At 42.7% G+C, this 25,483-nt stretch overlaps 1 protein-coding gene across 2 annotated transcripts; it reads left to right on the forward strand.

Moving 5' to 3' along the window:
• Nucleotides 1–142: 142 nt before the first annotated feature.
• Nucleotides 143–17,342, forward strand: LOC134624933 (transmembrane protein 151A). Of its 2 annotated transcripts, none has more exons than XM_063470140.1 (6): nucleotides 143–686; nucleotides 8,195–8,515; nucleotides 9,107–9,241; nucleotides 9,512–9,651; nucleotides 9,756–9,795; nucleotides 9,999–17,342. In XM_063470140.1, exons 1-6 carry the CDS (start codon nucleotides 618–620, stop codon nucleotides 11,208–11,210), a joined length of 1,917 nt encoding a protein of 638 aa, XP_063326210.1. In that variant the 5' UTR covers nucleotides 143–617; the 3' UTR covers nucleotides 11,211–17,342. The 2 variants fall into 2 exon arrangements, with proteins under 2 accessions (XP_063326210.1, XP_063326211.1); XM_063470141.1 differs by having other exon boundaries at nucleotides 8,198–8,515.
• Nucleotides 17,343–25,483: the final 8,141 nt, after the last annotated feature.

The following is a 25,483-nucleotide window of genomic DNA, read 5'->3' on the forward strand; positions in this document are numbered from 1 at the left end:
GGGTTGTTGGTATATGACGTCAATGGGGACCCAGAGCAAGGTGCAAACACGACCGAATAAAGTTAAACGGAGACGGACATTCGTGTTTTGATTGCCGTACTTCGATGCTGCCCGTTTCTCTTCTCCACCTTTGCGCAAAAAATCTAACAATCGGTGGGGTGCAGCTGGAGAAATCCTTGACTCCGGTTGCCCCCCACCCTCCTGCGCTGTCGGTCACGCGCTCCCACGTGCACATACACACGCTTGTGTAGCTCGAGCATCACTGGAGGTGGCGTCAGCGGAGACGGTTGTTACGGAGGGTGACGGGGCTTTGACTTTGGCTGCTTCGTGCCGTCTTTCTGTAAGCGCGGAGCCGGAGGATGGAGCAGGTGGAACCAAAGCAGTAAGCGGGGTCAGCTCAAGAGGATGCGGACGGCAGGCAGGGGCTACCTATAAACCAGGAGTAGATGATGCCTATTTGCCGCAGGCCCCGCCATCCTGAAATTGTATACCGACTTGCGGCGGATGGGGTGACCGAGCTCCCTGCTCCGCCGGGGAGGTCCCTGCCTTCGGAGGTTACCGGGGTGGGAGCTGCCTGTGCCCCGTTCTGAGGAAGGGAAGGAGTGGCAGGAAAGAAAATGCAGACGGAGGAGGAGACGGCCGCCGCGGAAGAGCCCATTTTGGAGGAAGGGTCGGGAAGAGAGCAGGTAAGGACATTTTCTGTTTTTTTCCTGTCTCCTTGGGGTTTACATTTCAAACAAGGGTCCAGTTTACCTAAAGGTGAATGTATTTTCGCTCATTGAAGAACTATCAATGACACAATTTCTGTGTCATTGCTTCCCAAACAGCCTGCCGTCTCCATGTATAGTACATGCATTTATACGCTTATCAGTGTGCTGTTTCATTGACAAAGCATGTCTTTGCCGTTGTTCCCTCCGTGATGCCTCACGCAAGGACACGGAGGAGCTTGGTTTAGTGTGAATGGAGATCAGGCTGTGGCTTTAGTAAACAGATAGGGGTGGTAGGGGGCTTAGTGTTGATGCGATATGTCTGACAGGGCTGCGTGATGTGTTACTCTTGGGATGGATGGTCTTTTCTGTATAGTAGACCACGTCTACCTGCCAGCTGTCACCACAGAGATGCAAGAGAGGGTGACATCACAGTTTAGCCACACACCCACCTTTCAGTCAGAATTACACAAGGACACGTAATGTGAAATCACGGAAAATCCTAGCAGTATGTCAGGATTTTCACCCCGGGAGTTACAATATGTTACAGTGTACCTACTCAGCAGTGTGTTTTCTACTGATTTTCAGCTAATTTTACAAACACACACCAACCTCATTAGCAGATATCCTTGTCCTTATTACACACATCCCTAACTACTGAAGCCTGCCTCCTGCTGCTGATAGTCCTCAAACAGGGCTCAAAGGTTTGTGTTTACATCTTGCCTTGAATCACTCTGTGATTACTATATTACCAGACTTAGAACAATCGGCATCATCCACTTAAACGCACTTTATCATGAAAAAGAAATGCTTTAGAAATACAGAAGGGTACAATACATGACATTATGTAAGTCAGTTGGCAGGAAGAAGTTATCATACATACATCTGAGCATGCTGCATGACTGTCTGTACCCACTGTGAAACAGCACATTGGGCATGTGTTGTAGTACATTTAAAACGTATATATAATAATATTAATAATCTAATTTACCAGTGGAGTTTATGACAAGTTTACTAGCTTGACATAGACTACTAAAACAATGCTATAAGGCTGCTACTATTATGTTAGTTGTCCATTAAATAAAAGCCCTTTTTTGCTTATTTGAATTACATATCTGGAAACATTCAAATAAATATTGCTGTGACAGATTAACTGAAGAGAAAATGAGAGGCACATCATTCATCTGTCAACTGAGTATTCCATTAAAAGACTACTTTGGTTTTATTGGGCTTTAAATACCTTGGCTGGGTGGGAAGCAGAGTAAGTGTATTAATTGTCCAAATACTTTGAAATACATAATACTTGCAAATAAGGACTAATAAAACTGAAAATAAGAGATAAATTAAGCATTTGGCACCTGAGAAGTGATAATTTATAAACCAATGGATGTAATGTGTGGACTAGGAACGCCTGTTAAAAGATGCCTTTCACTTACAGTCATCTGTCTGTATCTGTTCCTGCAGTGCAGACAGTGCAGTGTAATGCAATGATTTCAACCTGCATCTCTTCTCTGCCTCTATTACTCTTTTCATCTTCCCCTCCTGGTTTCCTTCCTGTTTTTTTGCCCAGTGGAGTTTACAGCCTCGTCCTCCTATCCCCCATCGTACTCGACTCTCCCACTCAAGCGTTTCCACACTCATATTTCCCTCAATTGCATTCACTTTGCCCCACATGGGTATGCATACATGTATATGCACTCTTATGCAGGCATTGCTACAAATGAAGCAGAATTGAATGATTAAGATTTAAAATTGCAGCTCATACTTCTTCATACATAGAAACACTCGTGCCATATTTCCATTAGCGGGAAGGTTTGTCACATCAAAGCAGGCGTTTCTAATTTCCTTCTAAGTTTCACTCACAAATCATGAAAACTACATTCCACCACATGAGACTTCTCATCATCAGGAGGGGGAGGAAAAACTGTCATGTGAAAAGAGACAGAGGAGCTGAAAAAAGCGTGTAAACTTAACAAGAATAGAAACGAAATGTGTCAACAGCCACAAAACCTGACTCGACAAAGAGAAACGTTACAACTCGCTGAGAGATAAACAAGAATAGCTTTTTCTAAAATTAACACACAAGCAATGCTCTCAATTCTTTCTTTGAATGTTTGTATTCAGTTATTATGTTTGATATTAAACATGATTTTTTTTTTATTTCTTCATGCCTGTGATAGTATCTTGTTGATACTGTTGTTGTCATGGGCTACGATAACAGTTATATATTAGCAAGCAATAACCTTCTACATACAGATGGAGGCTAGACTATTATACTGAGAGGTTTCTGTGAAAACTTTTAGCATCCACCATTCGGATCTACATGGATTCAGGCTCACGTATAGGCCAACCTCTGCCATCACTGATATTTATTTATAAATAGGAGATGTCATTGTTTGGTCTGTAGTCTCCACTGAGCACACTCCAACACAGAGCAATAATGATGATAGCGTTATGAGTGTATGATGACACACTGCTGCCACATCAAGTGGTAATAATTTGTTTGCTGCCACCGAACAGTTAGTATGGAAACCTGACATCTCCAAATGACTCACTCCAGTTGTGTTGAAATGACATAATTTTTAGCAGAGCACTGTAAGCATCAGCAGCACATTTTCCTTTCTTCGCTCCCTCACTTCATTTGCCACCCACACGCTAGGATTGCTAATTATAGCTGCTCCAGTCACACCTAACCAGCTGAATCAGTATGAGCTGAAGCACGGAAGGACGGGAGAGCAGCGCACGTTTTCTATTAGACACCTTAATACGGAGAGAGGGTTGTACGATCCTTTCGTGCGAAGCGCACAAATACGGTTAACGGGAAAGGCCTGTGAGTGTTTCAGTTAGTAGAAGCAGGATGTATCGGATGTTTGCTCAGGATGTTTAAAATTAGTTCTTTAAAATCTTGTTCACAGATCAAGCTGGTCCAAGATATAAAAAAAAAACAACCATCTGTAGTCATTGTGGGTGCTCGGGATGCTTCTCGAATGTAGATTGTGTCAAAGTGTCTGCACTTTGAGCCCAGCAAAACTTTGTCAAGTAGTGTGTTTTATGCATATTTAACCCTGAAACGATGTCATTAATGCAACAGAATATGTCGTGTCAGAGCCACTCGCCCTCTTCAAAAGAGCTTCTAAGGAGAGCAGTTCAGACTTTCAGTATGAAATAGGAAAGATGACACCCTCCAGACTGGGCTATATAGATTTCTTTGCATAATGGTGTCAAGGAAACTGAGATTTCTCTTTGATCTGTTGCAGCCTACAGAGGCAGCTTTAACAGACACAGGATCACGACATAGCCAGAGTTGTTTTTATAGACAACAGTGGTGATTGTTGGTCAGTCCTTCAGGAGGTAGGTGGTGGGCAAAAGTCTTGAGTCACCCCTCATTTCTTGCAGTATGTAAGGGAAAGCAGATTTGTACAATTTGAACAAGCTTGAAAGTAAATATTTTAGCGGGGTCAACACAATGACTCTCTTAGACAAGGGTCTAAGATGAAAATCTGTTGGCACTTTTCTGCATTCATAATTTCATCAATTTTGACAAGATCTCCAACACCAGTGGCTGAAAGCAGCTCCAAACCATGACAGAGCCAAACTGTGTTTTACAAATGGCTGTAGACGCCCACAGTGTAACTCCTCTGACCTTCTCCATCCATACATACGTGAAAACTATTTGAACCAACATCTTCACATTTGGATTCATCACTCCATACGTCCTGTTGACACAGATTTCCAGTCCATTTCTTGTGTAATTTGGTATACCTCAGCCTCTGCTCCATTTCCCTTCATTAAGAATGACTTCCTGACAACCACCGGTCCACTGAGACTGTTTCTGATGAGGCTTCAGTGTACAGCAGATGGATCAACTGAAGGTTCAGTCTCTCTCAGGTCCTGTGTCAGGTCTTTGCTGGACTTTTTCTCTTGTTTCTTAACATTAATTTCAGATACTGTTCAATACTGTTGTTTGTTTTAGTGTAGACACAACACTGGTTCATCTCTTGAGTTAGGTGCCTTTTTATGCCTGAATGCTTCACAGATCAGTGTTAAGTAAACAAACAAAAAACATTCCTCTGAAGATGATATATAAAAGATCAGCGTTGCTAAAAGTTAGTGGAGTCTATTTCACATAGTTAACCTTACTCTGCAGTGAATACAACATCTGATTGTGTTCATTCAGTAGCAAAGAAAGCATTTACTGATGTCATAGATCAATGTTCGTTCTCCACAGACTTCTGGACAACTTGAGGTCTTTTTGCAAACAAATGCAGTATAAATGTTGGACGTACCTTTCCGTAGCTGTGACTGCGAAAAGGTGTATAACAGCTTTCTGACTTGAACTCTTTAACCTCCCAGGACCTGGCGCCCACATATGTGGACATCACATTTTGGGTTATTTAGACCAAAATACTTAATTTTGCTTCAGCTTTTAGACCTGCAATCTCAGACCATCTTTTACCTACAGTCTATGCCTGAATCTGCATGCTTTCAGAGGACACTGAGCTGTGGCTCCCGTTCATGCTGTAAATCTCACCTAAGTTGTCAAGCTGTCGTTTTAAGCTCTCACATGGTTATCGAGAATAATAAGTCGACAATAATTAAGGACACACAAATGCAACACGCCTGGTTTCTGCTGCTGATAATTATTCATGAATTGGGCTGGATATTGACAATAGCCTTCCAAATCCCTTGCTAGTATTACTGTTTTTTAGTATAAAAGCTTTTTGGTTTTTTTCAGTAAAGTTTTCTTTTTTGCTATTTTTGTAGTACAAAATCTTTGTTTGTTTTTTCTAAATCAGTTCTTTCAGCAATCCTTTGCCTCACCTAAAAATATTTTCTGGTCCACATAGTTGCACACGCTGTTTTTTTTTTATTGTTGTAGGCTCAAACATCCTGGTAGAGCCGTTATCTCTAAGAATAATAATTACTAAGGAGGTGTTATTAGGAGCTTTTCCTCCTTTGAAGTTACTTCTACTCCATCAAAGACTTTCAGTTTTCTGAAGACAACTACTTGTGTGCATTGTTGCTGGATTTGGAATTTGACCCTCCATTAGTGGCTGTGTAATAATTAAAATGGCCTCTCAGTCCCATATATGGTGTATAATTCCCATTACTGTAAATAGCTGGCGTCATGCAGAGTTGGTGGTTGACAGAGTGATCTGATGTTTCATCTTTCATTGGAATGTGTGTGGTGACTTACGGCACTGGTTTATTTGACTATGCTCACTAAGTCGTGCTAAAGCTCTGGCACTCGGGTGTCTTCACCTGTGGGAAAGAGAATGGCTCATACTGACAAAAGCTGACTGGCATGAGTGCTTACAGGAATAATCTGACTCCTGTCTTGGGGCTGATTGTACCCACACTGGCATCACGGCTGCAGATTCTTGTTGAAAATGCTTGACACATTTTTTTTGGCACTGCTGGAGTATTTTCTTTTTCTTTTGGGTAATAGGTAAACGACAAAAGAGGTTTGGTGCCAGAAGGACAAAATAAGGGCACAAGAGGGAGGGAGAAGGTGGAAAAGGATGGATTTTGGCAGTGGAGTTCCCTGGAGAGAGGTGCAGTCTGTCACTGCTGCTGGCTCTTTAGCTTCTCTCCCTCTCTCCTCATCCTCCTCTTCTTATTTAGCTTCCTTTCATGCTTGCATTCATGAAAAGTTCATGACCGTTTCTCTGTCTCCCCTCACACTCCTCATCCCCTCCCCCTACGCTACACTCTTAGCCCAATCAATCCACTTAGAGACAGACTTTGAAAGAGGATGTAACAGAGGAGACATGGAGGGTGGGGTTGGCAGGCGAGGACAGAGTGAGGCGAGGTAGAAGTTGTGATTGGTGGGTACAAAATGCTTAGGAGCTGGGGGAGAAGATTTGGGGAAGGAGGAGGAAAAAGAGATTGCATAAGAATAGACAAATGAAAGAAAATGTGAATACGAGAAGCATTAAATATGATATGAAGTTGGTACCACGGATCATTTTCATTTTCTTAAAGGCAGCAAACCTATTTTTAGGATCTTAAGGCCTGCACTTGGATGCTTTTTGGGAGCTTTTGCAGCGTGATGACAGACTGATGGAGTGTAGATGCTCTTCTCTCTGCCTTTCACTGCTCGCCCTTGACGTACAGTAGTGAAAAATGAAAGTCTCTGTATGTGTGTGTGTACTGTTAATGTGAGCCTGAGTCTGTTTGCACAGTCACGTATAGAGCCAAAAAGTAAATCATTAAAGGTTAAGGTCAAGACATATTATCAGCTGAGGATAAGGTAAGATTTGCAGTAACATTGGTATATGTTTCAGGCAAGACGCACAAATGTCCTCTGAAATCATGGGTGCACATTTGTGCGTGTTTGTGTGCAGTGCATCCACCAAGATCTGCTAGCAAATATAGCAAATAGCAAATTGAGGCTCTGTTGTGGTGCGCAGGGAGAAAGTGAAGGATATGAGAGTGTGTGTGAGTGATATACTGTAGAAGGAGGGAGGAGAGGGGCCAGTGTGTGAGACAAATGGAGGGCGTGATGTGCTGACAGGACTAGCAGACTTGACTGAGAGGAGGAAAGGACAATGGTGTCATCCCATCTTTTTTTTCTTCTTTTCGTCATCTGCTTTGTTGCTCTTTTGCCTTGTCGTCTTCACCACAGGGGAGACATCAACGCAGACACAAATAAGCACCCTTTGTCACATGAAACAGTTCAGGTGTGTGTTAAATGTGTTCCTTTCTCATCACATTTTTATGAGGTATGCACACATACATGCATAATAAACATGTTTGTTTGTTTTTTTTCCTTTTGGCACAAGAGGTCTATCTTTCTGTCCTTCATTCACACACACACACAAATTGCAGCAATGCTGATATGCTCCTGATGTTGGAGCGGAGTCAGTTGGCTAGAGAACCGTCTAGAAGCATCGTTCTCATCTAAATTATTCACATACTCTCCGCTGGCTGCATTACAGTGCTGAGAAACGTGCATGCTGGCGTGAGTATGGATAGAGATAGCAAGACTGAAAAGAATGAGGCGCATTAGACCATCTATGTCTGTATATCTCAAATGTGTGTACGTACGTATATGTGTGTGTTTGAGTGCGCTGTAATATGATGTCTCCACAGTGCAAGTCAGGCTGTGTGCACTTAGAGAGTGGCATAAGCAGTGTGTGTGTGTGTGTGTGTGTGTTCCTAATATGCAGCACTTATCCTGTGATGGGAATGAGGCAGCGTAATGCATTCCTTTGGTCAAGACCTCAGCTTACACACTTTCTCTGTAATGTGACACTGTTTACCAAACAGGAAGAATATGGTTATTAAAACCTCAGCAGGTACAGAAAACCTGTGTTGCTTCCTTTACAAACATTTTGTGTTCAGCAGCAATGATTGTCACCTGTCTGGCTTTATTAATGAGGCATATTTAGAGGCATGTTGTGTTATTTATCACTCTCGTGGCTGTCAATGTGTGTACTTAGTCTTGTGGCTCAGCTGTTTTTTTCCTCTCTGTGCCTCCACAGCAGCGGCCAGTCCAACAGTCTCTGGCCTCTTCCCTTTGTCGGGAGTCCCACTGGAAGTGCCTCCTCCTGACCCTCCTCATGTACGGCTGTTTTGCCACGCTGGCCTGGTGCGCTCTCTGTCGCGTACCCGTTCTGGGCTCCTCCTCCGTATCTGCTGATGGCACCTCGGCGGCCTATTACATCCAGCAATGGGAAAGTCCGTGTTCTAGTGGTTATGTGTACATCCCACTGGCCTTCCTGGCCATGCTGTATGTCGTTTACCTGGTGGAGTGTTGGCACTGCTTCTCCAAGACGGCCATGTTGGCTCATGCTGAATTCCAGGTATGTGTCAAAGTTATAGCCTGTATTTTGAAGGTGGGTGTAATCGGCTTGAGTGAGGTGATTCCAGCATGAAGCAGAAAGACGCTGGAAGAGAAATCTAGAAAGACCTGTTATTAAAAAACAAATCTGTTCACTTAGTGATTGTTTTTTGTGTCCTTAAAATGGTTAAACCAGTAAAAATAATGATTAAAAAAAGAAAATCCTCACTTCAAGGAAGCCTGGGTTTAATGCAGTTTATTTAGATTTGTAATATTTCTTGAGGAGAGAACGTCATTATACAGCTTCCTTCCCCACATGTGGAAATGAGCTGACCGAGGGTTTTGTTGTTTTTTGGTCTGTTCTGGCCTGTCCTGTGTCTGTCTCCAAACGTACAGCTGTTTATCTGTCTCTACTAAGAAGGAAACGATAGAAGGACAAAAATAATCCCACAATAATCACCAGCCTGCACAGCTTTAAACTGTATGCAGACATTAAGACAACTGTTTCTGCTTCTGCTGTGATTGCACGTTTTAGGAAATGTTATCTCGTTTTTAACACATTAGGCAGCAAGTTGGTTGTAGAAAGTATACAACATTTTGACATGTTACACAGGAAGTATATGAGCGTGTGCAGAGACTTCAGCAGGCCACACCCTGTATTTGGTGGAAGGCCATCAGCTATCACTACGTGAGGAGGACCAGACAGGTGACAAGATACCGCAATGGAGATGCATACACGACCACACAGGTGAGGACACTTTTCCGGTTCCACACACTCATGTTTCACCCTTTCTGTTATCCTGACTGCTTTTGTTATAGTGAATGTTGTTGAGCTGTGGCAAACAGCTGTGTGCAGAAGGCAAAACATTCCATACAGCTGAGTTTTATTCACGCTGGAACATAGTTTGAAAATAAAAATGTCCCTCTAGTATCACAGATCCTGCCTTCCTTCCTCCTCTCCTTTTTTCTTCATCATTATTCGACCTCTTTGTCCGTGCCCTGCTTTTTTCTTCTTCAGGTCTACCATGAGCGGGTGAACACTCATGCCTCAAGTTCTGAGTTTGACTACGCCCGCTATGGTGTCAAAGACGTGTCAAAGGAGCTGTTGGACCTGCAGCAACACCCTGCTGTTCGCCTGCGTTTCACAAAGTGTTTCAGGTATCAGCGAGACATCAAATTTAAACCTGTATGACTTTGATCGTTAAAAGGTTTACCTTCTTTTTAAGGTGAAATAGATAGTGACTCATTTTTGTGTTCTTTAGCTTTTCAAGTGCACGTGCTGAAGCTGCCTACCTCACCCAGGTAAGATGTGAGGGACCAATGAATGCGATTCATTTTGTTCTTTATTTTTTTTATTTTTTTTAAGCTTAAACAAATGTCCATTTTCATTTTAAATCAAAAATATGAAGCATTTGAATCAGTAAATTTCTCAAATATTGGTAATAATTTAGCATTAAATCTTATACAGTGTTTTACTTTTTGATTTTTTTCTCTGTAATTGCAAGCGAGCACGCTTCTTTGGGGAGAACGAGGGGCTTGATGACTACATGGAGGCCAGGGAGGGAATGCACCTTAAAAACGTGGATTTCCGCGAACACATCCTAGCATTCTCCGATCCGGCTCACCAGCCGTGGTTCTCCAGGCACAAGGTGTTCTGGCTGGCTTCAGCTTTCCTCCTGTCGTGGCCGCTGCGAGTTGTGTCGGAATACCGCACAGCGTATGTCCACTACCATGTGGAGAAGCTGTTCGGGGAGGACGAGGATACCGTTGGGGGAGTCGGCGGAGGAGGGCCAGGTGGAGGTGGAAGAGGGGACGGGGTTGAAGGAGGGACTGAGAATGGAATCCACCCAGGAGGAATTTCGATTGGCATTGGTCTGAATGGGACAAGCTACAGAGCCATCTCTCGTGTCAACACGGTGGACATGACAGAATTGGAGTGGCACATTCGCTGTAACCAACAGATGGTCCCGAGCTACTCTGAAGCCCTCCTTATGGACTTAGACGCGAGTGGGGGGACAAACCCTACAGCCTCCACACCTATCTCTGGGCCTCCAGGCATCACTCCCAGCCAGGGGACCAACCCCCCTCCTCTGGCTTTGCCTGTGGTGTTCAACTCGGCTTACCTCCTTCAGAGCTGCCCCCGATGCCGGCGGACCACATCGAGTGCCAGTCTTCCGTCCAGGCTAAGGGCTTCAATGGGAACCACCGCCCTCCTGAACGCTACAGTGGCAGGGATCAGGGCAGCAGGGCAAGGAGGTGGGGGTATGGGAGGGAGACTGGTGCTCAGTCGGAGCGGGTTCTCTCTCGGGAGACTTGGAGGCGGGCGCCAGAACAGCCTGTTTCATTCAAGAAGCATGGGGGGTGGGCTGGGAGGAAGTAGGGAAGATGGAGGAGGAGGAGGAGGGGTAAGTGGCGGAGGGGGTGGAGGTGGTGGAGGATTCCTTGGGTTAGGTTCAAGACAGAACAACGAGGAGACCAGAGGAGTGCTTGAAGGGGAAGGTGACGATGACGAGGAAGAAGAGCAGGAGCAGAGGAGGAGGGAAGATAGAGGAAGAGGAAGGAGAGAGAGGGATGAGGAGGCAGAGCAAGACAACGCAGGGGGAGGAGAGGCGAGAGAGGGTGAGAGGGATCGGCCTCCATCCTATCAGGATGCGTTCTTCTTCCCCGTCCTCATTATACACGGCGAGGAGAGCTGCCATGCCGGAGACGACATGTGATGAAGAGAAAAATAAAAACACTGAGAGCGAGAATGTACAGGCACAGGCTGAGGGAGATGAAAGAAGAGAGGAAGGATGCATAGAGAGAAGAAAGGATTCAGACAGAACAAAGTGAGAGAGGTAAGAAAGACAAAATAGGAGAGATGTAGGGAAAAGAGAAGATACTGTCAGAGGAACTGGGAAAGCAAATGGAGGAGATATGACAAATACAGTGCATACTGTAAAAAGTCAGTAAACCCACTAGATCAGAAGAAAGAGAGCTGATAGAGAGTGCAGCAGCGAGATGAGATAGAGCCTAAGAAAATGAGCGAGGGCAAGAAAATCTTTGCAATTTTAGATGTTATGGTGACGGATTGGATAATTTGGAAGACTGCAAAGTTAGGAATGTCTATCTTCAGATATATCGGAGCAGGAGCAGGAGTGGGAGGGGTAACAAGTCTAAAGATAGCAGCTTGGAGAGGCAGTGGAGAGACACCAAACCAGCTGAGAGGTAGTGGAGTTTGTTGTTGTCTAATCTTTCTTTAACACAAATGAAAGACTACAAAAGGGGATTTAAAGAATAATATATAGAGAGAGGAACTGAGAATCGGGCCAAATTAAAGAATCAAAAGTGGGAATTGATAAGAGGTTCTAAATAATTCAGATGAGGGAATAAATAGATCATGTAAAATACAGCGTAGTAAAGTAGAGCAAAAGACATCAGCATGCAAGAGAAGGGAGCAGGACATGCAGGCTAAGAAGAATCCAAAATGGACACAGACCAGATTACCCTAAATCTCATTTTTCTATTTGACAGATTCTTAAAAGCTAGAAAATAAATTATCCAAAAGATAATCACAAAAGGAGGAGGGGGTAAAAGATGTAGGACTGATCGCAGACACAACAACCTCTGAACAACAATCCTGACCTTGAATCTAATCAGGAAATCCAAATATCATTCGAACAGGTCCTCGTGAGAAAATTCAGTCGGATTCACCATTATGACCTCACACGGCACCTCTAACAGAAGGCAGTAACAATAAAAGAGGAGAAGCATTGATTTCCTCCCCGTCTCGTCATGCTGTATTATGTCTTATTTCACCATTAGCTTCCCCACCACTCTATCCATTACTGTTATAGAGCTGATAGAAAAAAAAAACTCCATAAAAGTAGAGCAGTTGCTTCCTCTACTTCTCAGCGCTGCCCTGCCCGTCTTCTCCCCTCTGTCCATTTTATCACATCTTCTTTCTATTGTTAAAAAACTAGTGAGGGGCATCATATATTTGGAAGAAGCAAACGTTGCATTAACACAGTGAACTCCCCCATCCTCTCACCCCACTCCATCCTTCTGCTCCTCCTTTTATTTTTTTTGAAGCGGTTGATATATGACACCCTTCTTGCTCCTGTAGGCGATGAGATCGCATTTTCACATATCACATCTCCCCGAGGCTGAGGTTTCCTCTCAGTGACCATATTTTATAAACTGGATTTTTCCCCCACTCGTGTAACGTTATTGTGACCTTTATGCCTGTGCATTTGAAAGGGGAAAAAAGTGACTTTACAGAAAAAGTAAGAGCTGAAAGGTTTGCCACAGCAGGTTTGATTCTCACATGAGCTTTAAATTTCCCCAGTGATGCCAGTGTAGTTGTGCTATAGTTTAACACATTTGTTCCCAAAGATAGGCCTGTATGCTACGAAGAAAACGCAATAACCCCAAAACCCTCCTCCATATCAATATACTATGTAGTACTACATGTGGTTAGGCATGGAAAATAACCTCTTTATCTCATTTATGTCCATAAGATTGGACTGCATGGGAAGTAACACTTACAGTAAGCAGCAATCAGAGTTTTAATTGCTTCCTTTTTTATCGCACAGACAACAAAATTGCGAATGAGGAAATACAGTATGAGGTTAACTCCCACTAACGATCTGTCATTATCAGCCCTGTGAAAGAACTGTGGCCCTAACTCTGCTACCTCCTACTCTCTGAGAATCATCTGCAAATAAGAAACAGTGCTCTCTGAAAAACATCGCCTCAGCATAAAATGTGTAAACGTTTGCTGGCATAGAGATGCATGTTAGCTACTAATAGCTGTGTAGCAAATATGGCTATCGTTGCAAAACGCAGTGCCAAAAAGTAGCGATCGATGAACAATCTGCACCGATTCAGATATTTTAGACGTATGTAGACAAGGGCATGGATAGCTGTGTCCTACTTCCTGAGTTGTCACGTCTCAGCCCAGGAGAGGCAATCGGCACAGACAGTGAGACCTTCAGCGCTTTGATGCTGATACTTTCCAAAGCACACTAAACACGCTCAAGTAGTTCGATGAACATTTGTTGACCTTTCCTTCATAGCGCCCTTCAGAGGTCACTCCAGCCACTATCTGATGTCGGAAGCTTCTCCCTTGTTCTCTCTCTCTGCTTCCTGTTCACAAGGGAATGAAAAGCACACGGAAAGAGCCAAGTAAAGAGCCACGAGGCAGAAACAATGCTGGATCAACTTTGCGAGCGATGGCAGTAAACGGACACGTTTACCACACGCAGACACGGATGTGGATCGAGCAGAGACAACGGGGAAAAGTTCTCTCATTGCAACTTTCTCTTTCTGGAGAGAGAAAGTGGAGCATGACTGCTGACCTGGTTTGGCGTAGGGGACACATACATGCGCGCACACTCTGACACACATTCACACACACTGGATCTTGTGTAGCTTTTGGGAGGGAATCGGCGCAAGGAAGCTAACGGACAAAATAATGGGGGGGGGGGGAGAAAAACTGGCGAGGAGCCAAGAAGTGGAAAAATGCTGAAAATGTGAGATTAAAATGACAATTATTTTTACATAATCAGTCATTATCTCAGTCTCTTGACCTGTGGATAAAACTGACTCCATTAATGTCCCTAAACAAAAAGAAGCACTGGAAAAAGCACCGAACACACTTCTGTGTTCATTTATTTGCATAATCGCATTGTTCTCACTAATTCTCGGACCCTGTTATTTTGTTTAACTGTAATAACGTGGCTACTGTTCAGTATGTGTTTTTGATCTTCGCGGTGAAAAGTAACGAGCTCTAACTGAAAATCTGAATCTGTCAGTTCAGTCAGTGATTTGCTACTTTTATATCATCTACATTTGTAGACGTTTTTTCAGGTTGTTTAAGTGATCCAGATGCTTTTGTAAGCTTACACTTATCTTTGCTGGTTTTTATTATTATTATTGTTATTTTTGTAAAACTGACAATGCTCCTGGCCCAGTGAGCTTGGGTTGATGAGCCTCAAGTTGTGGTTTGGATGCAGTTATACTTGCTTACAAGTCTTATTTGCTCATTTGTTCATCTTAAATAAGTGTATTACACTAATACTTGTTGTTACTGGATATTTATATCATGTTTTAGTATCTCTGAGTGTGTCAAAAGTGTGTCAGCCACTTCAGGTGTGCCAAGAGATCTTTGTGCCCATGATGTCTTACACAAACACACACACACTCACACTCGCGCTTGCATGTTTAGTCACAGCAGTAAAGCTGCCATTACAACAGCTTGTTTTAGACTAGAGTGGCATTCATCCCGAAACCCATAATCACCGCACACATGCAGTCTCCAAACACAAACATGCGCGCACGTACACACACACTGAAAGCATGGAACTTTCCTGCTACGCTGCCTTTGTGTTGCCAACGTTTTCTGCTCAGGATTTCAGTTAATTGCTGCGTTCCTGGGACAACAAAAGCTTTTCTTCATAAATCCATTAACATGCCAAAGCAAAAAAAAGAAAAAAAAAGAGAAAACTTACAGAGAATGCCTGCGCTTATATACATGCACATTAACAGCTCACACAGGTGGCTTCACCAGATCCACACAATGTGCAACAGTGTGATCTGTGCTCGTGGACTGTGGGGCAGAAGCAAACATTTACATGAAGCGACTAAACTTCATCATCAACATGCACATTTTTGTTTCTTACAGATGTTTGTTAATTGTTTCATAGCTGAGGTGCTGTTCACATGTAAATCCACCTAGAATGTTTTTAATACTTGGTGGTTTGCCTGATTGAACCTGGCACGTGACTTTCGTCCACCAGATGGCAGCAGAGCCTTATATATATGAAGGTTAATGGGGATAAACCACCAACAGCGACTCAGTGTAGAAAACAGCTGCTGTCCCATGCTTTGTGGGTTTGAGACTTAAGCATCTGTACACACCAGCTGGTGATGTGAAACCAGGTGATTTGTTTAGCTGCAGATTTTCTTTTTTTAAATTGATTTATTTATTTTTAAAGCACATGCTGTGACATCACTGGTTGACATCGCTTGTGTCTGATCTGATTGTGCTTTAATCATCTCAGCCTCTGCTGATTTTATTCTTTTCCTTTAACTGTGACTGAATGTGTTGCCGAGCAGTATTGCTCATGCCCCTGCTTCTGGCTGGACTTGTATGTGTTGCTAAGCAGCTTTCTGAACGTATAACCACAAGCAGTGGGCGCTACAGTCATCAAAATGACGACACTATTAGACAAAGACATTTTTACATTTTGTGACTTAGCTTCCATTTCACCTACACAAACAACTCATCGTCTGGCCGTTTTGCGCTGCACGACACAAAGCGACACGGAGGACGTTGGACTGTGTTCAACACTCCTCCTCCTAGAGCGGTCGAATGCACGACGGTTTCCTTTCTCATACACGCTTTTCTTTCTTCACTCGGACACAAAATCCTGCTCTCATTTTCCATCGTTTCACCAACGTCACCACTTGAATATCTTATAAAATGCTCTAGCAATTATGACCGATGTATTGTTGTCAATACTGTTACTGTTTTTCTCGTGGTCATGGGGTGAGTCGAGTAGTCATACCAAGTTTGTCAAACACTGTAAAAAAACAATTTTAAAAAAAGTCTAGAAATGGTTTGACTTGAAGTCACGTGGATTCCAGCTGCATGATGAGCCTTCATTTTCATAAATACCTTGCTGGCTAAACAAATACAAAAGTGTGACCAGGTGTCACAAATGGATTTCTTTGACTCTGTACATGTTGGACTGTCGAAATGCAGCTGAAATTGCTGCGTATACAGACAATAATTGTAATATTTATACATACTAACAAGCATTTTGACCTTTGACCTCACACACATCAGCGTGAGTTGCATTAGGTCTCCCTGATAACAGCAATTACAACAGCAATGTTCTGTTCACGCTCTTTTGGGAATGCGAAAAAGCATACGTCTAACGAGCCCTGTGTCCGCGGTGATACAGTATCAGTGCCCTTTGTTTTTGCACTGCAATAAAGAGCAGCTGTGTGTTGCTGATGCAACAACGCGTCACCACCTTAAGGCAGTCTGTCTGCTGCTCCGACACGAAAGGCGATAATTAATAGCACAAAAATGGTGGTCGTGTTTAAAAGCTCAAACGCATATAATCACATCACTGTCGTCTCGCTGTATTTACGTGTCGGTAAAACCTCCTCTGAAGTTTAAAGCAATATATAATTATCCTGCAGATACACAGTGTCTGGTTAAAGGCTAATTGTATGAGTGAGGTCACATTATAGTCAGGCTGCGTTTAAAAATGTGTTAATACGGGTTAAAGACGCAGTAAACGTCGACTGTGTCGCCTGACGTTATTTAGTCCGCTTTGTCGCCATGCGAAACTTTCCCGCTGCCCTGTTCGCAAGCTCTCTCGCTGTCTCGGCGCTAACTTCACATTTCAGTTCACATTTCCTTTCCTGCTGAATATTTCATGCTGCTGGATTGCGTGTGATCGAATGTCAAACAAACGGATTGTCACCACAGTGTAGTTGTAATGTACATGCAGCCTCTATGGGTTTGAAACAATAATGTCACATACAGCGCATTATTGTCTTACACAGTGATGTGTGAAGCCGAGACCGGGCTTTCTGTTCAAGCACCGTCGAGCAAAATGTCCTCAGTATTTAAGCTACTTACTATGTAACTGATAATGAGATTGTCAATATCACAGCAGATTAAAGCGTTTGTCACTGGCCTGTTTAAGATAATGTAATTTCCTTATTTGAGCGGATGGTGACTGTGAAGGTAATAGAGACGGCGGCAATAACACTGTTAACTGATGCGATCCCGGTGATGATTAATGATGATTAATTACAATGGAAGTTGGAAGTTACAAATAAAGTCAATCTGCTTGATATACCAAAGTTTATCTTGTGAGATTATTATCCCAATCACATCTCTGTCATTTTAATAGACCAGTTCTTACTGAAGTGTTTCTTTCTTTTTTGTTTGTTTAAGATAATCAGGTCTTATTTGATTCAATTCCGAAATGGAATAATCTGCCCAGTATAAGTGTAAAGAGTCAAATTTCTAACAGTTTCTAACAAATGAAAACGACTTGTGATTTAATCGCCGTTGTCGTTTTAAATGATCAAAACATCAGTGTCAGTGAAACTATCTGCAGCCTGTCTCAGCTTTGATAGGGTAATTCAGTTGTGCAAGCACGGAGAGACGGAAAAAACTCCCTTTTAACAGGAAGAAACCTCCAGCAGAACCGGGCTCAGGGTAAGAGGCATAGTACACTCTGCACACATCATCAGTTTGTTTCAGGACTAATCAAGAGAGACGTTTCCCAATATGTGTGATAGCAAGTCCAAAAACCATGTTTTTGAATGACTTTAGATTGTGTAATTAAGAGAAAAATTGATCTTAGCTCAACAGCTGAAAGGCTTCTAAGTTCCAAGTAAAATCCGGATTAAAATATTTGATAGTTTCATTCTGCCCTTTGCATTGTATGTTGGTGAAGTATGGGGTCCATTCAGTCATGTCTGCATGCACAATTCTGCACATTTTTACATGCACACAGGCAAACACCAACAAATGCCTGTTGAGCAGCACTAGATACATATCCATCTATTTTCTTCTGCTTAGCTAATTAATTGAGAGGGTTGCCAGTCTGTCATAGGGTTATTACAGAAAGACAGATAACCAACCAAAGACTCACCAATTAACCTAACCACACTAAATTCATGTCTTTGGACTGTGGGAGGAAGCCAGAGTACCAGGAGAGAACCCACGCAGAGAATATGCAAACTCCACACAGAAAGGCCCCAGCCAGGTGGTGGATTTGTACCCAGGACATTGTTGCTGTGAGGCGACAGTGCTAACTACCACAACACCCTGCTGCCCGTAGGTAGGGGACCCACTGAAACTCAATTTTAAATTTTAATCACCTTAAATCCAGCCTCCAAGACACAACCTCCCAGCTCTCCCCTATATAAATTGTTGCTGACACTAACTGCCCTCTCTCTAACTCCCTGACCAGTCTCACAACAGCACTGCTTTGCAAACACTGATCAGATTGAATCATATAATGCCCCATTGCAAAGGGACCTTTTTAAAACACTGGAAAGAAGAACGCAAGCACCAAAGCAGACCATAAACAGATTATGTATTGGCAGAATATCACCTAAATGTCAGGGACAGAAAGCAGACAAACATTCTGGCCAAGTCCATTCTTACCTTAACCAAAAGTACTAAATTTCACCAAACTGAAGGGTATCTGAAAATTTAAAATACTCCTCTAGGAGAAGGAGACCGGGTAACGCAAATGAATAAATGTTGTGTATTGACAACATTGGCATGATGTATATATATATATATATATATATATATATATATATATATATATATATATATATATATATATATATATATACATATATATACATATATATATATACATACATATATATATATATACATACATACATACATACATATATATATATATATATATATATATATATATATATATATATATATATGTATATATGTACATCTATATATATATATATATATATATATATATATATATACAGTCAGGTCCATAAATATTGGGACATCGACACAATTCTAACATTTTTGGCTCTATACACAACCACAATGGATTCCAAATGAAACGAACAAGACATGCTTTAACTGCAGACTGCCAGCTTTTATTTGAGGGTATTTACATCCAAATCAGGTGAACAGTATAGGAATTATGACAGTTTGTATATGTGCCTCCCACTTCTTAAGGGACCAAAAGTAATGGGACAATTGGCTTCTCAGCTGTTCCATGGCCAGGTGTGTGTTATTTCCTCATTACCCCAATTACAATGAACAAATAAAAGGTCCAGAGTTCATTTCAAGTGTGCTGTTTGCTTTTTGAACCTGTTGCTGTCAACTGCCAGGATGAGATCCAAAGAGCTGTCACTACCAGTGAAGCAAGCCATCATTAGGCTGAAAAAACAAAACAAACCCATCAGAGAGATTGCAAAAACATCAGGCGTGGCCAAAACAACTGTTTAGAACATTCCCAAAAAGAAGGAACGCACTGGTGAGCTCAGCAACACCAAAAGACTAGGAAGACCACGGGACACAACTGTGGTGGATGACCAAAGAATCCTTTCCCTGGTGAAGAAAACACCCTTCACAACAGTTGGCCAGATCAAGAACACTCTCTAGGAGGCAGGTGTATGTGCGTCAGAGTCAACAATCAAGAGAAGACTCCACCAGTGTGAATACAGAGGGTTCACCACAAGATGTAAACCTTTGGTGAGCCCCAAAAACAGGCAGGCCAGATTAGAGTTTGCCAAACGACATCTGAAAAAGCCGTCGCAGTTCTGGAACAACATCCTATGGACAGATGAGACCAACATCAACTTGTACCAGAGTGATGGGAAGAGAAGAGTATGGAGAAGGAAAGGAACTGCTCATGATCCTAAGCATACCACCTCATCAGTGAAGCATTGTGGTGGAAGTGTCATGGCGTGGGCATGTATGGCTGCCAGTGGAACTGGTTCTCTTGTATTTATTGATGATGTGACTGCTGACAAAAGCAGCACAATGAATTCTGAAGTGTTTCGGGCAATATTATCTGCTCATATTCAGACAAATGCTTCAAAACTCATTGGACGGCGCTTCACAGTGCAGGTGGACAACGACCCAAAGCATACTGCAAAAGCAACCAAAGAGTTTTTGAAGGGAAAGAAGTGGACTGTTTTGCAATGGCCAAGTCAATCACCTGACCTGAATCCGATTGAGCATGTATTTCACTTGCTGAAGACAAAACTGAAGGGAAAATACCCCAAGAACAAGCAGGAACTGAAGACTGTTGCAGTAGAGGCCTGGCAGAGCATCACCAGGGATGAAACCCGGCGTCTGGTGATGTCTATGTGTTCCAGACTTCAGGCTGTGATTGACTGTAAAGGATTTGCAACCAAGTATTAAAAAATGAATGTTTGATTTATGGTTCTTATTCTGTCCCATTACTTTTGGTCCCTCAAGAAGTGGGAGGCACATTTGCAAACTGTTGTAATTCCTACACCGTTCACCTGATTTGGATGTAAATACCCTGAAATAAAAGCTGACACTCTGCAGTTAAAGCATGTCTTGTTCGTTTCATTTGGAATCCATTGTGGTGGTGTATGGAGCCAAAAATGTTAGAATTGTGTCGATGTCCCAATATTTATGGACCTGACTGTATATATATATAAAATTGTTATCTTATTAACTGTATTTTGATTCTTTGCCAGTAGTGTTTTCACTACTGGCAATGTTAATACAACCTTTGAACTAAACTGAGGTCCGCACAGGGAGAGAACATGCAAGCTACACCTGGCTGGTGGATTCAGACCCAGAACCCACTTTCTGTGAAACAACAATGCGAACTACCAGGCGAGCCATTACCTTTACACTACTACCATTGTTATCACTTTTTTCCTTCCATCCATCCATTCGCTTCCGCTTATCCTTTTACAGGGTCGCGGGGGGGCTGGAGCCTATCCCAGCTGTCTTAGGGCGAGAGGCAGGGTACACCCTGGACAGGTCGGCAGTCTGTCGCAGGGCTAACGTGTAGACAGAGACAACCATTCACACTCACATTCACTCCCACATTCACGCCTATGGGCAATTTAGAGTTATCAATTAACCTATCCCCACTAACTGCATGTCTTTGACTGTGGGAGGAAGCTGGAGTACCTGGGGAGAACCCACACAAACACAGGGAGAACATGAAAAAACTCAAAAAGAAAGACACAGCTTGATGGTGGAATTGAATTCAGGACCATCTTGCTGTGAAGCAACAGTGCTAACCACTGTGCCACCATACTTCCTTCCATAGTAAATAAATAACACGAAAAATACAAAAGAGTATTTCTGCTTGAACTGTTTTTAACATATGAAAGTGGAACTACCAGAAAAATACTGCAAAATGTAGTATTACATGTAGGTCACACTACTCCTCAACACTGCAAACTGGGAGGTGGCCCAGTTCTTCTGGAGTTCGACTTCAGAGTTGAGACCAAAACAGTAATTTTTGTTTTGATCTCCCAATTCTAAATCTGTGGAGACGTCTTCAAGGAAACCTGAATATCAGTTGTTTACTGTATTATATTGAGATGCACAAAAAAAGGGTCCACGGCGCTAATCTTTCTTTTATCTCAGTATTTTGAAACAGAATTGATGGCTGCATTTGTAGTTTCTGTCATTTTCATATCAGTTCAGAAAAGCCAGGCTCAGTAAATTAATCAGGATTAATAATGACTAGCTGCTTGCTCACATTCCTCTGTTTAAATCGACTCGCTGTATAATAGATGAAAAGCCGTGTTATTGATGTAGGAGAGGCCCGGTAGTGTGCAAAAGACACACTTATGTTCGCATAAAATATTCACAAAGGTTATTTCCATTTCTGCATCATTCACAGGCTGGAACATATCGATCACGTTGGCAAAACCGCACTTACGCTTCCTTTGAATGGGCTTTGTTCCCATCATGTTAAAGCGATTGTGATGTGAACTGTGTTTTTCCCTCTCTGTAATCTCACATCACTGTAAGATCACAGCACCATTCTGCTGTACGTGAAGCTTCTGTTTTGTTTTGATTTTCTGAAACTGCACAGCTGAGGCGTAGTCATACATTTGTCATCTGACTTGTTTTCCATAGGTTTAGACATCAAAGTACTTTCGACAAAAGCTTTTGTCAGATCAGTAATGCACCGAGTCGGGAGATAGGAAATTTCACTACAGGTTTCCCATCCCAGGGGAATGTCTCCGAGCTCCACTTGTTTGTTTTTTATCAGATTTTTCATCTAAGAATGACTCTGTTCGATGTTTATGAAGTCAGCGGTTGAGCTCCAGATCGATACATCAGACATGAATTGCTTCAAAAGTAAGCCAAAATTCCTACTCTTTCATATTATTTTTTTTAAACCGCTGTATATCAGAGTTGCAGTAAAACAGTACGTGGCTAAAGCTGACTGCACAGTGCAAGCTGTTGAGTCAGACACTAGAGGCCAGCAGAGCCTTTGCATCGTGTTTCTCAGTTTGGATGTTAGGCGTGTGAGCAGAATTTCAAATCGTCCTCCATTTCAAAGAAGTGCATGGTAATGCATGTGGAACAGCCACAGATATGTTTTCATACCTATGGCTGTTTGCACAGCGTGATTATATGACACTACAACTAAACTGGAAGCCAACTATGCTCCAGCAGAGTGATATAGAAACTGCCACATCGCTTACATGGAAAATGAAGAATCTACTTGAGTTGGAAACATTATACTTAAAACAACTGTAGCTTATTGATTTGTTTTTTTAATGTACATCAGTGGAAAATGAGATAAATTCGAATTCAAAGTAAAGTGGTTTAAGTGGTCTTGTCTGGAGGGGATCTTTAAGTAGTTCTATACCAAAAATTGTTTATCGTTCTAGTAAAGAAGTGTATGTTTTCTTACTTTAACACAAACCTCTTGCATCACATGTGTAACACGTGCATTGTGCTTTTGTGTTTTTTCAGGCTGAAGAAGCGTCTCATATTCTGTAGATCTACAACTACTCTGTAAGTATTGCTTATTTATTGAGGCCTTCTGCGCACAGATTATTTGCAGACCAATCATAATAGCTCGTGTGTAGGCTCTTTAAGATTAAGCATTCAAATTCTGCAAAGACACTGAATGTCTGGGGAAATACATGGAAACATATTGCTCGCTGTTTCTGGAAAGCTAGCTGGCCTGCAGGATTGATTTGACCAATAAATAGGAAATAATACTTGATGTCAGCTGTTAGAGTAATTCACTGGATCGACAACCACAGCCCCCACATTTCTTCCATGGCACTGATATCTGTGTCTGCTTGCAGCCGTATGTTTCCCTTCCATTCGCAGCTATCGGCTGCCAGCATTGCCAGTCATTCTGACGCTTGATTTTCCCCCACAGACCTGGCTTTGTTGTCTGTACCGCACGGAGCTCCTGGCTGCACCGGCGGCTGTTTGCCCAGCTCCTCCTATTGGGCTGAAAGGAACAGTGCGGAGGGGGGCAGGCAAAATTTGTTTACTGTTTGACAACAACTGAAGGTAAAGCCTTCTGGAAGGGACTGAGTAAACAGATACTAGTAAAGAAGTATATGGCTGAAGAAGCACACAAACAGTACAGTAGCGTATACTAAAAGTACACTAGATTCCAATTAGAATCCAAATTGGGGTAAGTTTCTCAATGAGTGGATGCAACAATCTTTCATTACAGCCGAAGGGGGGAGGGGGTGCTGCTGTGACCACTTGGTGACACTGTAGTTCCACAGTTTTACAGCAAACCTCTCCTTCTACCATCAAATCTAATCTGAGACAAAAACCTAGAATACCAGTGGAGCTCCACATCAGGGCTACAGCTCTTGATTTTGTCCAAAGTACCCAAAAGACAAAACGGGATTAGCAAACATTTGGAAAAGTTTATTTGAACAAAGCTCACTTATAATTGGCAAAATATTAAGCCCCATTGTACAGGCCGGGTGCAGCTCTCATTCTGTGCAGGGAAGAAAGTGTGTGTGTGTACATGTTTGGACATCTGTGTGAGGACACAAAATTGGCATTTCACTATACTTGTGGGGACCAACAGTCACTTATGGGGACAAAATTCCCCACGAGTTTGAAGGCATTTTTGAGGCTCAAAATGTGGTTTTAGTGTCAGAGTTACAAAACAGAAAACAGAAATTAATTGCATTAAATACGTCTGTGGTAAATGTTATAGACCATAGACAAAGGCAACATTTGGCGACCTACCAACATTTGGTACGTATCAATAAAGACTTGGTTTGATGAGGATTAGAACAGGTTCTGGATTTTTCCAGAACACCCAGCCATTCTGTTCTGGAAACAGAAATAAGAACTATGACAAAAATCACTCAATTCAGAAAAGAGTACCAAGGATTACCCCCTAGCAGTCTCCAAGGGGGTAAACGTTAAAGTGTTTTCAATCCCTGGGTGGAGGGTGGGGGGACTTTCAAGTTAGCTCACAGCCATGTTGAACATACTGGTGCTTGAACCGATTCCCAGAAACACCTGGTGTATTTATATTTTTGCATTCTTTCTTGAACATTCTCCCTCAGCACAAAAAACCCCAAAAAACACATTCGGAGTCTGTCAGAAGGTGGCAGGAAAATTAGTCAGGAGTCACAAAGTAGCAGTCAGTTCTGGAAAGAGGCGAGAGAAGAGAGAGATGGGGCAATGGAGAGGAAAAGAGGGGCGTTGGATGGAGAGGTGTACTTTTAGTTCCATGAATTTATACACACACACACACACACACACACACAGAGTGTGGCAGCAGCCGCCTGCCGTGGAGTGGCTTGCAGGGTAAAGCTAAAGTCAGTGGAGCGAAGGATGAGGTGGAAGGAAGGAGTGAAGGATTGAGGCGTGAGGGGGTGGTGGTGTGGTGTGGCATTGCGGGGTGGGGTGGGGTGAGTGAGGAAATGTAGCAAATCTGAAGTGACATATTGGGACATGCTTTGACTCACCCCGCAATAATACACTGATCTTTCCTTCCTTTTTTTTTTAGCCCGTCTGTCTGCTTCGCCCGTCAGGTTTGCTTACAAAAGATTTTGTTTTCACCCCCACCCACATCCCCACTCTCCTCCCACACAACTTCCCCCTTCGTTGCTCACTTCACCACCATTCCTGTGTTCCTTTAAGTTTCCCTTTACCTCATGTTTTCTGTCTTTTTTTTTTTGAATGCTGACATTTTTTTTTTAGTTTCTTTTCATCCTCAAGCTCGCTGCTCTCAAACACTTCCCCCTGCATCTCTCACTGCAGACCCCCACCAGGCTACCTCTCTTCCCTTTCTAATAATATCCATAATGTGCTCTGAGTGCGTCTTGCTCGCAGCAGCTCGTCATTTGCTTCTCCATCCCTCCGATGCTGCACCACCACCACCCATCGCTGGTATGCAGTCTTTCTCACCTCCCTTCCATCTCCCACTTCCCTTTATCACATTTCTCATTCCCCTCTCGTTCCATATGCTCT

This window comes from Pelmatolapia mariae, linkage group LG3_W (genome assembly GCF_036321145.2).
Source record: "Pelmatolapia mariae isolate MD_Pm_ZW linkage group LG3_W, Pm_UMD_F_2, whole genome shotgun sequence".
NCBI lineage: Eukaryota > Metazoa > Chordata > Actinopteri > Cichliformes > Cichlidae > Pelmatolapia > Pelmatolapia mariae.

Bases quoted from the DNA above. Each gene is read 5' to 3' on its own strand.
- LOC134624933 (XM_063470140.1), top strand. From the start codon at position 618: ATGCAGACGGAGGAGGAGACGGCCGCCGCGGAAGAGCCCATTTTGGAG. The intron at 9,242-9,511 runs GTGAGGACACTT...TTTCTTCTTCAG, and splicing joins ATGCATACACGACCACACAG to GTCTACCATGAGCGGGTGAA. The intron at 9,796-9,998 runs GTAAGATGTGAG...TGTAATTGCAAG, and splicing joins AAGCTGCCTACCTCACCCAG to CGAGCACGCTTCTTTGGGGA.